The 16250-nt window shown below is 37.9% G+C and overlaps 2 protein-coding genes across 3 annotated transcripts in view; one reads left to right on the forward strand and one right to left on the reverse strand.

The window, feature by feature from the left end:
• Positions 1–5543, reverse strand: part of LOC149817876 (protein Dr1 homolog) — a 29747-nt gene extending 24204 nt beyond the window's left edge. For both annotated transcript variants that reach the window (XM_089984221.1, XM_089984220.1), the window contains exons 1-3: positions 5293–5543; positions 2776–2907; positions 2588–2643 (exon numbers count right to left, since the gene is read on the reverse strand). In XM_089984221.1, coding sequence (XP_089840347.1) covers positions 2588–2642 — 55 coding nt within the window. In that variant the 5' untranslated portion in view covers position 2643; positions 2776–2907; positions 5293–5543. The remainder of the gene's footprint in view (positions 1–2587; positions 2644–2775; positions 2908–5292) is intronic.
• Positions 5544–11688: 6145 nt separating this feature from the next.
• On the forward strand, positions 11689–15708 carry LOC149817877 (small ribosomal subunit protein uS17y-like). The gene is made up of 6 exons (XM_089984222.1): positions 11689–11818; positions 12244–12284; positions 12370–12470; positions 15051–15195; positions 15280–15369; positions 15466–15708. Exons 1-6 carry the CDS (start codon positions 11807–11809, stop codon positions 15554–15556), a joined length of 480 nt encoding a protein of 159 aa, XP_089840348.1. The 5' UTR covers positions 11689–11806; the 3' UTR covers positions 15557–15708.
• Positions 15709–16250: the final 542 nt, after the last annotated feature.

Consider the following 16250-nt stretch of genomic DNA (forward strand, 5'->3'; position numbering starts at 1 on the left):
ATGTCACACGGACTCTTCTAACAGGGCACCACACCCGCACCCAGGCAGGTGCGACACTTGGATTGGACACAACTTCCTTTGTGTTAGGTGAAGTCAACCACACTGAGGTCCATTTCTATCCAAAAGTAGATTCAGTTAACCCTAATCAAGTCTATTTTATCTATATTATATATATAAATACATAAATACACACAAATACACATAGTGTTAACTTAAAACTGTTAAAAATTATATATATATATATATATACACTCCCCGCACCCCCGCACTCAAGTTTTTTAAAGTGCCACATCGCAGCAACCGCACCTACACCTATGTGACATAGGCTCTAGGTGATGCCTAGTCGGTAAACCCCTAAAAAGACTAGCCTAGGACTAGCCGGACCAATATCCCAATTAAAATATAAAAAAAGTGTAAAAAAATAGATAAAAATATGTTTAATTCTTTTAGTAATAAGATGTTTTCATCACACAAGTATAAAATTACACATGGTTTCACAAAATATATTAATATACACAACCAGAATACACACACACACACACATATATATATAGATAGATAGATAGATATAGATATATATGTGTGTGTATTCAGTTATTCACAACATATTCAGTGTAATCAACAAAATATGTTTTCAACCTTTCACTGAAGCACAATAACAAATACATATATAAATAACATATTACATAATCCATCCGTCAAGTTTTTTCGATGAAAAAAACATATTTTTATGAGCCGGGAAAACTGATACCTTCATATACAGGTCAGATTTCGGTGATCCAAAAGCCGGTTCCCACTAAACAAAACCTATAGATCACATCTATGGTGTTAGATGTGAGAAAAAACAGCAAAAACTATGATTTTAGAAGGGGCCTAATGGGGCAGAACAAAAAAGTAGGGCAGAACCAGTGCATTACTCATATATATATATATATATATATATGTGTGTGTGTGTGTGTGTGTGTGTGTGTGTGTGTGTGTGTGATACGGTGCTCCTGGAGCACCTACTCCCTTTTATTAGTTGTTGAATCTTTTGAGATCCAATGGTTGTGATGCACTTTAAATATGGTTGTGTAGCACTTTAAATATGCATGTAGTTTCCTTAAATTGTAGTTGCATGCTTTCCAATTTCTCATTAAAAGGGAAATTAATCTAAGATAGGGTTTACTTTCTTAAATGGCTCTCTCTCTCTCACACACATGCATACATGGGGTTTACTTTCTTAAATAGCTCTCTCTCTCTCTCACACACACACACACATGCATATGTGGATCGCGCTTTCTCTATCCTTACACACACATGACATGGATGATGGAATGTGAAGACATGCATCCATGTCCAACGACCTTTGGTCTTCCAAAAAAAACTCTTTTGTAAAGACTCCCTCTTTTGTTAACGCTTATGTGCACCCTACACCAGTTTACAAAGGTTCATTAAAAAATATCAAACTTTTGTTGCACAACAAATTTGAAAAAATAAAAATAGCTTCACATATCATACTAAAAAGAAACTCAAAAGATTTAAGCCTTGTTTGACTAGGTAATTCTTGTAATCCCTGATAGCTTCCATGATATAAGAACTTTTGTTGCACAAACAAACTAAGAGCTGTCTTGCATGGAGATAGATGCATGCGCTCACATGCAATCATCCATGTGACCATGTTGTGTGTGTGTGTGTGAGAGAGAGAGAGAGAGACACGTATGCATGTGTGCGTGAGAGATAAAGAGCCATTTAAGGAAGTAAACCCTATTTTAAATGTTCAGTTTCCCTTTTAATGGGAATTTGGAAAAAATGCAGCTACCATTTAAGTAAGTTGCATGCATATTTAACGTGCAACACAACCATATTTAAAATGCACCCAAATTGTGTTTTTAGTAAATAAGCAATGATAAACACATCTACAGGTTTGGATTACACAAAAAACTTGCACAAATGTGTTTTTAAAGAGGCCTCGGACCTCTAGGAGATACACATTACTCGATAGATAGATAAACTACTCCCCCAGACTTTAGCAGTACAGACATTGGATCAGAGGCTACATGGAAATGTTCCAGTTTCTTAAGGGTGGAAATACATTATGAATTAGACCGTCTAGGTAGCTTGCAAGCATAACATGAACAATTTTGAAATGAAGACAGGTACAGTAAAATGAATTTTTTTACTTTACTGACTCATCTCTCTTTTTTCTACTGTCTAAATTAGTGGATTTGTCTCTAAGGCCTATTTGTGCATGAATTTGTTAAGGTGTGTGCATCACTACCATGTCATTTAGTAGGACTAGCAACATTACATCACCTCCATGATAAATTCCGGAACAAAATCATGAAATTCCAAATCATATGTTAAAACTTGGATCATATAATTTAAGTTAAACCTGTAGACGGCAATAAACATCAAAAAGAAAGCTAACACATTTCTTTTATGCCAATTACTTGTTGAAAGCCCATGTGCACAAACTATGATAAGAATACAAAGGATAATGAACACAGAATAAGATAAAGAATCAAGAAGTCGAAGTCGGATGATTCAAGCTGGAACACATACAAACACTACCATTGCATATGGTAGTTAGTATTGTAATACTGACCTTTTGGAAGTGAAACGTCCTCCTTGGTCTTCCCCACAATATCCATGGGTTCCATGCTTCACAAGGTTTAACAAACGGCTCAATAAGCAAATCTCCAAGTATTTAAAAAAAATTGCTTCAAACCACAAGAATTGAGTAAAGGAAAAAAAACATTGAAAAGAATTGAGAGAAGAAGAAAAGAAACATACTTTGAGAAGTGCAGCTCTATGACACAAAGCAAGCAGATGACAAGCTACTACAGACCCGTTCGAAGGGAAACTTCAGTGTGGGGTTCAACACCAATAGGATTTAAGATTTGCCCTATCGAACAGCCAAAAATCCTGTAAAATGAGAAGTTGATACAAACTCAAGTCAAACGATATAGCAAACCCAACCCTGCGAGATTTCTCATTTTTGTTGCTAAAATCACAACAATCGCAAAGTGCTTAGGCGAAATTCAATATAAATTGAACCCAGGAATCCAGCATCCCACAATGGGTCCACCCCAATCAGAACGGAACAATAACAACCAAAGTTGAGCATGCTATTGCAATGTGTAAGAAGGATTTTGAAATGTTACAAAAATCAAGGGCATAATATGCACCAAAATTATATAACTTAAATAATTTTTTACATAAAAAAAATACAATTTAACGTGTGACTCTTGTCAAGCAATCCATGATGAACACATTTATAATGTTAGACAGGGTCCAGAAGGTTGGCAACTTGAGTGCACAATCCACATCTTAATTGGTACACAACTATACCACACACACACACACACACACGTATAGATATATAAATATAAAAACATATAAATATAAATAGAAGTACATATATATAAGAAAGTATTGGTGCCCTAGTGAGTAAGGAACTCCCTAGTTGGAACTCATAGTGGGAGGATGTTGACCAAACTTATCACATGGATGTGTATAGCATGGTCAAAATAGTAGGAATCAACTCATTTTTTCAACAAAAAATGATTTTATGAAAGTTGAGAATTTAGTGCATTGTAGGCCGTTGATTTTTCAACACCTACAAAATCTTACATACATGTTGGAATAACATGATCCAAGCACCAATTTTTTCTAATCCAAACCTATAGATCACATCTGGAGGGTTAGATATGCAAAAAGAAGGTATTGCACTTTTTTGCTAGGAGTTTTACCCATGAGGGTACCAAACATTAACCCTATATATATATATATATATATATATATATATATATATATATATATATATATATATATATATATATATATATATACACGCGCGATATTTGGATGCTACTTGGGCGGGTTTGGTTGTTTTGATTAAATTTGACACCATAGACGGATTCAGCATGATCAGTTTTATTGATATGATGTTCATAGTCTCTAGCCTTTCGCACATATGGGTCAATATCCTAACGGTGCCATGCAATGCTAGTCATCTTGGCATACTATTATTGATGGATATCTTACACCTTTGTCATTCCATAGTCAACCCTCATGTGTATGGTCTAATTACCTCACAGAACTAAGTGCATGCGCCATATAACTAACCATGTCTATATATGTGAACCTCATATAGGGATTGTTCCTAAACATCATGATAAACCAGGCCAAATTATCATGTAAAACCATGACCAGAACTACGACATCCAAGTCCTTGAATAAAAGTTTTGTATCCTTCAGTGCATTGTCCACAGGTGCTTTTAATCTAAGAGTGCACCCTGTTTACTCAGGAATGAAACAAAGATTGAACAAACCAATTATTAATATTTTCCTCTCATTCCAACCCATGACAGAGTGAATTGAAATATATAGAAAGGTGAAAATGATTACTACTTCAAGCAAGCACCATCGAGAAAAAAGAAAATACTTAAGACATTCTCTCCTACACAAACTCCCAATATCCAAACACTAAAAAGAGAAAGAAGAAGAAAATAGGGTCAATTACTATCACTTGATGTACCAGGTGTTTGTTTGCGTTCCAATGGATGATTCAAATGGAATGGCAGATTTGGTCCAATGGATGATTCAAATGGAATGGCAGATTTGGAACCCTCCTAAATCTTCAAGACGGAGCTAATAACTGTATTGTGAGTACAGTCTGAAGATTCCAGAATCCATTTAGCAAAGGAAAGCACTCTTCATGACAACAGAACAGTCTTGGCCACTACAATGAGTGGCTTGGCTGCACCCAAGCTTCTTTTTTCACTTTTCGGGATAAACAGATACTGTCCAATGCAACAACAATTGATTGGATTTAGTGAGTTCAACCCACATGGGGATGTATTTCATTAGTTCTTTGAAAAACAAGTATATAACCAAACACTTTTCACAATATACACTAACAGCCCAAAGCAATCAATTAAGAAAACCTATCCCTAAGTTTTTTGTGAAACAAAAATTCCTTTGGTGATCGCATTCGTTTCATGGGTGATCGAGTTAACTGTTCGACACAAGGCTCTTCTCTGTATGAAGCTACATCTGAAAATGGGTAGCCATTCAAAAGCAAATCCCACTTATACACTTTGGAAGATAATGATGGTAGCAGAAGAAGAATTTAAAAAAAATGAGACAACTAAAAGATGAAGAGTATGTGAGAGACCGAATGGCTAGACTTGAAAGGAATTGGAATCCCTACAAATCTGTAGGCTCAAAACAATAAAACCTCTAAAAATCTACAGAAAACGTAACCATCAAATAAGAAAAAAGAAAAAATAAATTGAAGGAAGGTACCCTCTACTAAAAATCGGAAACAGGGATAGAATCAGGCGTCCTTAGCAGAGAAGGAGGAGCAGGCACTTGATGGCCCTCGCCGCTCGCTGTGAGGACGGGGAGAACGAGAGGGCTTCTGGCGTCCACAAAACACGGGGAGAGCGAGAGGGTTTCCGGCGTCGATCGGATCCACAGCTGCGAAGAGAGAGAGAGAGAGAGAGAGAGAGAGACGGTAGCTCGCCGGTGGCCGTGGGGACGGGGAGTTTTGAGGGCTTTCAGGGGCGGAACCAGAAAACCTATATAGGGTAGGGCTGATAAACGAGCCGAACGAACCGAAAAAGATCTGTTTGGGCTCCGCTCGTTTACAGCAAGCCACTGCTCAGCTCGGCTCGTCTGACTCGTGCCAGCAAAGCCGAGCTTGAGCACGTACGAGCTGGAGCCGAGTCACGAGCTGGCAAGTTAAATAAAAAGACAATTTTTTTTATAAGGCTCATAGTGAAAATGGAAACCCAGACCTCTTGGTTGCCTGCATACTCAAGCATAGTGATACAAGTTAAAAACGGCAAAATATCGGCAGTCAAAAACTTGAGTGATTTTGAAAATTTTCATAAATCTCGTATTTTTTTGACAAAATCTTGGCAATAAAAAATAAATAAAAAAGTATAAGAAAATATAAATAAAATACATTTAAAAATAAAAATCTTAGGGGTTTTCACTATAAATATCTGTTAAAAATGTAAATCTCGCTATATTTGTCATGGTTTAAAAATCTTGAGAGAAATTGTCGTTATAAACTTTCAAGCAATTTCTCGCGATATTATAGTGAGATTTTTTTATAAATCTAGCTATATTTGTCATAGATTACTCAAGTAAATCCATTGAGCTTCTGTTAGGGGTTTGGTTCGGACTCAGGTAGAACTTTACCAGGTCTCAATTTTTCGGTATGGTATCAGATCCAGACCCGGGCCTAATCAAACCACCATAAGAGAAACCATATTGAGAACCGATAAGAACTACATGAACGAGACCCAGGCCATACTCGATAAAATAATAGTATTTATCATTTTTACATTGAAAATTTGTGGATCTTAATTGGAACTCAGGTTGGGCTTGGGTATTGCATAAAAATTCACAAACTATAACAGGCTCCATGTACTAATCGGACCTTCGGGTCTGACCCTGGGTCTTAATCGAGTCTTTTTATTTATTATCATACTCGGGCCCTATAAGGTTTGGTATGGGTCGGATCTTGGAAAACCTGACTCATTGACTATGTTCATTTACGAGTCCTTTAAAGGGCACGATGTATACATGATATTGGACCCACCAGTGAGAAGTTCTTTCCTATTTTATTAACGCATATCACTCTTCATATACTTTACATGCTTTTTTTTAACAGGAAAGCTGGTGTTAGACAGACCCCTACTACTACTAGTTATACAATCATACCATTGGGATTAGAACCTGCAACCTCGCAACACAAGGTGACTTGCACTCACTGCTCCTACATGTTTGAGCCCCTGTTGGTTATGCTCTACATGTTTGGTTTAGTAGAAACCTGCACTTTAATCATTATGTAAATAAAAAGAAAAAAAGAAAAACCCAAAGTCATTACCTACTATTTGAAAACATCCATGGGTTAGATTTGGTCAACATGACATATTTCTATCAATTTTAGTTTGGAGTTTTGAACCGTACATATATAGTTGCCTATTTCAAACCTTGCATATAGTTAGCTTATTGGGGTTTTAAAGAGGTTTTTCATATTTTTTTTGAATCTGGTCATGTCTTCTACATGCTTGATTTAAAAAAATAAAACTAGTACAAGTGAGTAGCTTTTATAAGGTTTGTAAATTAACAATATGCAAAATTTTCTAAGAAAAACAAGATGCATGTGTAGTTTTCTAATAAATCAATCATGCTAAACACATTTTGAAAATGAGCCTTGGCCGGCCCCGATGCCCCAGCCCTAGTTAGGGGTGACTGTCAGCTTCACCTAACATGAGACCTACAATCATGGAACCCATGAGAGGCGGCATCATCCCTCGCTGCAAGGTCAAAACTGGGTTTATTTCTCCAGGGTGCGGCAGTGGCAGAGCCAGGGGTGGGCGGTCGCTCACCCCAGAATTAGAAACCGAGTCGAAATATGATACGACTTGGGTCTTCTTCTTCATTCCACACGATTTGGTGGTTGCATTCTTTCCTTGCGAATGCGTGTCGAAGAAGATCAGAACAGGGTGGTGCAGGAGTGGAGATCAAGCCTCCCTGCGATACAGAGTACCCTATGGCACCCAGACGCAGGAGACGGTGGACATGGGATGGAGCCAGCCGAGGGAGTTGCTCCAACTTATGCTGTGGTGAGGACCGTCCCCTCCGAGAGGGAGCTGAGGAGGCACCTCAGTTGGAAGACCTTTGGCTTGTTGTTGGATCACCACCGAGAAGGAGGTGGCTCAACTACCGAAACACGCTTTCGATCTCGATCTATGATCTTCACCACCACGAAGGCTTCGAGCCATTGTGCCACCGATAGAGGTCGATCATCACCACCCGAAGTTTGCCCACCCAACGAAAAACTTATGGCTCCGCCACTGGGGTGCGGGGTGGCAGGCGGCCTTTTAACTACCTTAAGCCTGCCAATGTGTAGCCGGTGATGACTGCTTGATGGTGCTATGAGCAAATCATACTTTTTTTTTATTAGGCAAGCTCGGGTTAAGCCGACCCCGCCGGTACCCCACCAGTTACACAACATATCATTGGGTTTTGAACTTGGAAAGTCACAAAGAAGCGGAACCCGTTGGTGGGCAAATCATACTCTTATCCAAGGAGTCCAGAGGATGAAAGACAACCCACTGGCTTACAGATACATTTGGAGTCTCATACTCTCATAGGACCTTTCTTGGTTAGTAAGTCATCAGATTCATGCAAATGATAGACTCAAACCAACCTGACCCAAAATGATTCATCGCATGCCACCCTTTTACATTATAAGTACAAAAATTGAACCATACCAGAAACTCTAGCACGTCATTACAGAGGACAATCACATTTTTGAATTCATCCACGAGACAAAAAGGACATTCAAAACATTTTTTTTAGCAAACATTGAACGCGGTCACCGCATTCAATATAGAGTGTAATTGGATCCACCTCCCCCATATTACGAAATGAATAAGAACTGAGGGGGATGAAAAAAAATTTGTGCATAGAACAGGAACACTAGTCAAGAACCAAATTGGTCTTTAACCAAATAGAAATTGCCCACAAGGGTTCCATCTGGGTTGGCCTAATGTTTTCAAGTTGAAAGAAGTGGAAGAGTTTGATACCTATGTGCATCTTTTGCAGCAAGTTCTTTGCCAAATGAAAAAATATCCCCAGTGTGTAGGGGGAAATACTAGGAGAGTTTTACACTTACACTGCGGACACTAACTCAGGTACATGGTTAATGAGACACCAACTTCATGTATGCGGTTTGTGGTGGTGGAGGCTGATTGTGATGGTCTGATTGGCTGTTATCTGTGTATGTGGGCACGTGCAAGGGCATGCGCAACTGTCATTTTTATTTACATGGAGACAGTGACACATTTTTTGCCTTTGATGACTGAAATTTGAGCAATTCACAATCTAGATTACATTGTCCAACTGAGACTCCAAAAACTGATGTGGTTAGGGTATATTTGATCGCTTGTCTACGGTTGGACAAAATGAACAAAAAGAACGGTTATGTTTGTTCTGTTTTTTTGTTCCAAGTCCAACAAATGGGAAAAGAATGGAGAAGAAGAAACCCTAATCCATGGAAAAAAAACTTAATCAAGAAGAAACCGAAATCAATAAGAAAATGGTGTGTGTCTGCAAGTGTGCCTGAGCGTGGCGTGCAAACATATGTGAAAAAAACATCCTTAGCTTTTATGATCAAATCTCAAAACTCCGAGTTCCACACACGCATTAACAAACCACCTTCTTTAATATCCCAGAGCTTCACAGTTCCATCTCTACCTTGGCTGCATGCACAATGAATAATAGAGAATCCATAAGATAAAAAAAAACTCACTCATATGAAGGAAAAAAAACACCAAATTACTAAACCACCTTAAGATTTTGTTCCCAAGAGATGCACTCATAGCAAGACAAATGACCCCTGCAGTACCACCATGAACCCTGCAATGCCACAGTACAGACAGGGTCGAAAACTAACACATGAATTCAAAGAACCGATTCAAATATTGAATAAATTACAACTTGACAGAACCACACCGAGAGTACAACAACATTCGGTGCACCCATCAATCGATAAGCATCGATTCCGGCCAATCCTCTAAAAAGAAAACGTATGTAACAGAGGCACTGTGTGTTTGGATCATTTTTCAGACCACGCAGTTTCACAATCAACATCATGATACAAAACATGATATAAATCAAGATATACGTGTATGTTGTACTTTGGGGAAAAGGTACTTTGGTCTTGATTGAATATGCCCCTAAAGGGTCAATCACCTGAACCCGACACAACATGGTTAACGAGCGCGCACGCATGTGTGTGGTAGTCATCCTATCCTCTTGTTCTTAAGATCAAGGGTTACAATTTACATGTAGGTTATAAAGCTCACAACAAACTCAAGCCTCTTCGATATGAGACTATTCCACATCATCAAGCCCAAACCTTTTTCCAAAAGGAAAACAGCCCACGTTTTCACATTTGAATTCTCTCACCTCCTCATCTTACACCCAACACTGTGGCCTGTCAGGATGGTGACGGGTCCGAAGGAGGACATCTCACGCTCATCCTAGATACGAGATCGGCACCAAGAAAATCAAATGGGTCGCTCTCTCTCAATGAGCAGGACTGACGGAACAGAACATTGCAGAACGATTTTTCTTTTTTTTCCTGCTCGGCCATGTTATTTTTGTAACAGGAGTACGTGGAACAAAAAAAAACACTAAATAATAGACGCATCCAACGTTTGTTGAGAAACATTTATATGCTTTTTGTCCCGCACAATGCGCCGATCTTGCCATCAAACATACCCATAGGTTCAACTTATACAATGCTACTTTGTTGGTTTTGGTACAAATCTTGTTCTTGCAAGAAAATATTGACAAAAAAATGAGGTGGTAAATGGGGTCTGTGCCAAGCTAAAGGCCCAGGTTCGAATCCCTTTGTCACATCCCCTTAAGAGATGTCTAGTAAGGGTCTGCCTAATCCCGGCTTGCCTTTAAAAAAAAGAAAAGAAAACATTGACAAAATTTGGAATAATCATGAAATTTAAAGTTTTTTTTTTTAACTTTGAAAATTATTGGTATATATATGCATGTGAACTAAAAAAACATAAATAATATGAAAATACCCAAAAACTATTTTTGTTGTGCTAGTATACGATGAAAATGTGATATTTTGAAAACATCATGTTTTTTGGGATATTATATCAGCCCTTGAAAATATTGTGATAAATTACAATATTTTATGTATTGGTATTAGCCAATAAGCATTGTTAAAATCTGAAACAATTCATTTTGCTTTCTTATGCCCACAACGCGGGTATTCATGATCACCACTTATGCTAGTAGAGCGAAAAGTGAGAAAAGTCTTGCGATATTTTCAAATTTTAGTTATATGAAGAACATTTTGAGAGGATATCTGTATATATAAAATAGTAAAAAATATATAAACTTATGAATAACATTAACAATATTAAAAAAGTTAAAAATGTGTTTTTAATGTGTTAGTATCACGCTGAGAGAGAGAGAGAGTCTTGTACAAATTAATGTCCATATTCAGATCACCACAATTTGATATCCATATTCGGGGCAAAATTCAATTAGAGATTCATATTCGGAGCAAAAATCTATATTCGGGACAAATATCCAGTTTGAGATCCATATTTAAGGAAAAAATCTATATTTAGGGCAAAAATCCAATTCGAGATTCATATTCGGGAAAAAATTCATATTAAAGCTAAAATCCAATTCGAGATCCATATTCGGAATGAAAGACTATATTCGAAGCAAAAATCCAATTCAAGATCCATATACAGAACAAAAATCCATATTTGAGGCAAAAATCTAATTCTAAATCTATATTCAAGACAAAAATTCATGATTTTGGATCTAATTTTGTAATTAGATCCATATCCCAACAAAAAATCATAATAAACTTCTTAAAACATGTAAAATGGTGAACAGACAATACAATCCAAAATGAAGTAATTCTACCCATTATACATGACTTTCCAAAGTATTAGCACGTAGTCGTCAAACAACGGACATTTGGAACATAGTACCGTCAAACAGTTGTTACGGAACGAGTCTTTTTAGTTCATTTCGTCTAACCATCAAACATACCTTAAATTATCGAGCACAATCATGTCATTCCCTAAAAAGTTATTACACATTTTGGAATTGAACACACTATAAAAGAACCATCTAGGGTTAGTTTTACGGTTAGTGTTTTAGCTTTGCTGTCTTCTTCTCTCCGCCCCCCGCCCCTCCTAGCGGCACCGTCCTTCTGGTTGCTGCCGGAGATTCCTCCTTTGTATTCGCCATGGCTGAGCAGGTGAGAGATCCGTATTCTCCTTCTCGTTGTTCGCTTCCGATTTCTAGGGTTTTCTCGGTTCATGGTTGCCCATGACTGTGGTTTTTTTCTTTGGTTATGCCGTTTTATTTTGTTATGTGGCGTGTTATTTAGTTTGTGCAGGTCTTATTGATTCGATTTGGTAGGGCAAACAATATTGCTTCTGTGGCTATGCGTCATTTTACTTTGCTTTTGATATTGATTGAAAATTTTATTTTCTTCTCGAGGGAAGGGGTTTGATCCATACATGTATGATGTTTGTGCATGAAACTTTGTGACTGGTATTCCATTAAGTTGTGTGTGCTTTTGGATGCTCGTTTTCAAATATGTCTTGATAGAGATAGTTTATGGATTTATTATTTTCCAAGAAAGTCGAAATATTGATTGTTGATGTCTGATGCCTGCAGACCGAGAAGGCTTTTCTGAAGCAGCCCAAAGTCTTTCTGAGGTAAGATTTTACAACTGGATTTCAAAATTATATTATCTAAAAGTGTAGATGCTTTCTGGTCATGACTGAGCATAAATTGTTGCAGCTCAAAAAAATCTGGTAAGGGAAAGGGCCCAGGAAAAGGTGGTAACCGGTTCTGGAAGAACATTGGTCTGAAAATAAAGACCCCGAGGGAGGCCATTGAAGGTTTTGACCCTCTTACATTTCTACATGTCCTTGATCATACTTTGCTTGTATTGACATGTCTGTAAGATGATCAATCATGTATGCACTTATGTATTTTGCTTCATGCGTTTACTCTTTTTGGTAGTCGTGCTTTTTGTTAGTATTCAGTGTCTAGATGATAAATCTGTCTTCTCTACAATGTTCTTTTCTCTTCTAGACGTGATCATTAGTTAAAACCTGACTATAAAGTTATACTCTGAAACTGAATTTTATCTTTAATCTTATAGGATACAAATTGATGCCTTGTTATCTAATCAATATATTAGGTGAACAATAATGGATTTTATGCGAATTGCGTTTATTCCATTCACGGCTCCTACTCGAGTCAACAGCAGGTGCTCTGTCCTAGCATCCTGTCTGCCGCATGGAGCCAACAGAAAACTTGCCAGATTGAAGATGGCCTGAACCTTTCTGGTGGTTCATACCACAAATTATGGCAAAATGCTAGACATTTCTAAGCTAGTTGTTGAAGTACAGGTGTAGACGAAAGGAATATTACTGGGAAAACCACACATTGCAACTCCTTGTGACTTGGTCGGGTTAGTAGGTGCTTTCTACCTTCATATGAGATGTTGTAAAAGAGGACTTATACCACAGGACTCATAAAATCATATAGGACAGTGAAACCGCACATTGCAACTCCTCGTGACTTGGTCGTGTTAGTAGGTGCTTTCTACCTTCATATGAGATGTTGTAAAAGAGGACTTATACCACAGGACTCATAAAATCATATAGGACAGTGGAAAAAACAAGGCATCCCTTGGGTGATCTAGTTAACATAGCTGCATAGTCTGCAATCTTTGGTTTTCCTTTGGTTTAGGTGTCATGCTTAGGAGGCTGGCATGCAGCCTCTTGATATATCTTTTTGTTGGACCAATGCGTCTTCTTCATTCTTTTGAATCATAATTGCAATTATTTAATTCATGGCCCCTACTCCGAGTCAACATCAGGTACTCTGTTCTAGCATCCTGTCTGCCGCATGGAGCCAACAAAGAACTTGTCAGATTGAAGATGGCCTGAATCCTTTTAGTGCTTCATACCACAAATTCTGGCAAAATATCTATAACCAATTTAATTCTGTGGTAATGTTGGTTGAGAAAAGAAACTATTTTGTAATTCTTTGGGAACTTGCATTTGTGCCTTAATCCTTTTGAATCATAATTGCATTTACTTAATTCATGGCCCCTACTCTGAGTCAACAGCAGGTACTCTGTCCTAGCATCCTGTCTGCCGCATGGAGCCAACAAAAAACTTGCCAGATTGAAGATGGCTTGAATCCTTTTAGTGCTTCATGCCACAAATTCTGGCAAAATGTCTATAACCAATTTAATTCCATGGTAATGTTGGTTGAGAAAAGAAACTATTTTGTAATTCTTTGGGAGCTTGCATTTGTGCCTTAATCCTCTTGAATCATAATTGCATTTACTTAATTCATGGCTCCTACTCTGAGTCAACAGCAGGTACTCTGTCCTAGCATCCTGTCTGCCGCATGGAGCCAACAAAAAACTTGCCAGATTGAAGATGGCTTGAATCCTTTTAGTGCTTCATGCCACAAATTCTGGCAAAATGTCTATAACCAATTTAATTCCATGGTAATGTTGGTTGAGAAAAGAAACTATTATGTAATTCTTTGGGAACTTGCATTTGTGCCTGAATCCTTTTGAATCATAATTGCATTTATTTAATTCATGGCTCCTACTCTGAGTCAACAGCAGGTACTCTGTCCTAGCATTCTGTCTGCCGCATGGAGCCAACAAAAAACTTGCCAGATTGAAGATGGCCTGAATCCTTTTAGTGCTTCATAACACAAATTCTGGCAAAATGTCTATGACTCTATAACCAATTTAATTCCATGGTAATGATGGTTGAGAAAAGAAACTAATTTGTAATTCTTTGGGAACCTGCATTTGTGCTAGGTATCTTCTAGGAACCTGTATACTTGGTTGTGACTTCTGTCATGGAGGGTCAGCAATATAATAAATGTGATTCTTGCTTCCATTGAACCTGAATTGGATTGGTTTGAGTGATACTGATATATAAACAATCAGTGTTTGTTCTAACCTGTTCAATTACCTTCAACACTGTCAATGTATGCCAATTCCTTTATAGGTATGTTTGATGCTAGGCTACTACCATATTATTTTAACCCCATTAATTTTCTAACGTTTCATTGCCTATTTGCCTGTTTTGCAGTTCAAAGGCCCTACCTATGTGATTTTCTTTTGACCCCATTAATTTTCTTTTTCTTTTTGTAAAGTTTGGTTCTATATGGAAGAACGACCTGTGTGTTTGAAATGGGTCAGCTGTTTCCCTGTCGTTCAAGATAGTGTACAGATAGTGTACCAAGTTGCATGTAAGGGACCGATGCCTTCTGGCATTGCGATTGACTAGTGCTACTAAGAACTCCTGCCTTGACTTTTTGGCATTCTTTTTTATGATGTTTCAAATTGCTAATTTCCATCTGCCGCTTCTAATGTCCCCACAACTTGGAGTTTCATCTTGTTGCTTGTGTTCTGAACTGTTGGACTATTTATTTTGCAGGAACATATATTGATAAGAAATGCCCCTTCACTGGTAGCATTTCCATCAGGGGTAGAATATTGCAGGGAACTGTCTACAAAGCCAAGATGATTAGAACCATCATTGTTCGCAGAGATTCTCTTCATTATGTTAAGAAATATCAAAGGTGCGAAGAAAATTAGTAATGGTCAATCATAACTTGTTTCATATGAATTTGATGCAAACCATTTACTTTGGTTTTACATCGCAGGTTTGAGAAACGACACTCAAACACTCCTGCTCACGTGTCACCATGTTTCCGTGTGAGGGAGGGAGATCATGTCACCATCGGTCAGTGCAGGTGAGTTTTGATCAAATAGATCACCTTACTATTAGTTAAATCTAACCGTGGATTTCCCTTTGTTAAATAAGCAGTTGTTTTACTTTCTGCAAATAGGCCCTTGTCTAAGACCGTCAGATTCAATGTGCTGAAAGTCACTCCGGCTGGTTCAACTGGTGGAGGCAAGAAAGCATTCACAGGGATGTGAAGTTTTAAGATCAGTTTTGGTTGCTAGGCCAATAGAGTTCCTGTAGTGCGTTGGAAGCTTGAGAAAGTTCACATTTCTTGGTTTTTGTTTTATCTGTTATGGTGTCTTGTTAGTTGAACAAGGAAATATTGATTTTGAGGTTCTATTGAATAGTTGCCTCTGTTTCGGTTCTTCATCAACTCTCTCCCTTTCGGTTTTTTGTTTAAACAGGTGTAGCCATTGTGATCAAATGCCACGTTTCCTTGTGAGTGAACTGTGGTGCATCACTTCTTTGATGATGCTAGAGTCTCTGGTATGCCACGGTTGGTGGTGGGTAAAAATAGGTAGGTAAAAAATCTATACGAAACATTAAAAAGGCAACCTTCCCGTGCTATTCCAAAGGCGTTAAAACTGTACAAAGCTTCTTCTCAAGAGAAGAAACTGGTATGGTTCAATTTTTATACTTGTAATATAAAACGTATCATGCCTATGATGAATCATTTTGGGTCAGGCTGGTTTGAGTCTATCATTTGCAATTGCATGAATCTGATGATTTACTGACCAAGAAAAGGTCTGGATGAGAGTATGGTACTCCAAATGTATCTGTATTGAAATGGTCCTGATGTTGTGCTTCCAGTGAGTTGTCTTTCGTTCTCTTGACGCCTTGGACAAGAGTAAGATTTGCCCGACGCACCTTCAAGCAGCTTGTCATGAG

Source organism: Nuphar pumila, chromosome 13 (genome assembly GCF_984573655.1).
Source record: "Nuphar pumila chromosome 13, dmNupPumi1.hap1.1, whole genome shotgun sequence".
Lineage (NCBI taxonomy): Eukaryota > Viridiplantae > Streptophyta > Magnoliopsida > Nymphaeales > Nymphaeaceae > Nuphar > Nuphar pumila.

Coding starts and splice junctions, on each gene's coding strand:
- LOC149817877 (XM_089984222.1), top strand. Junction 12,285..12,369: donor CAGCCCAAAGTCTTTCTGAG/GTAAGATTTTAC, acceptor AAATTGTTGCAG/CTCAAAAAAATCTGGTAAGG. Junction 15,196..15,279: donor TATGTTAAGAAATATCAAAG/GTGCGAAGAAAA, acceptor TTTACATCGCAG/GTTTGAGAAACGACACTCAA.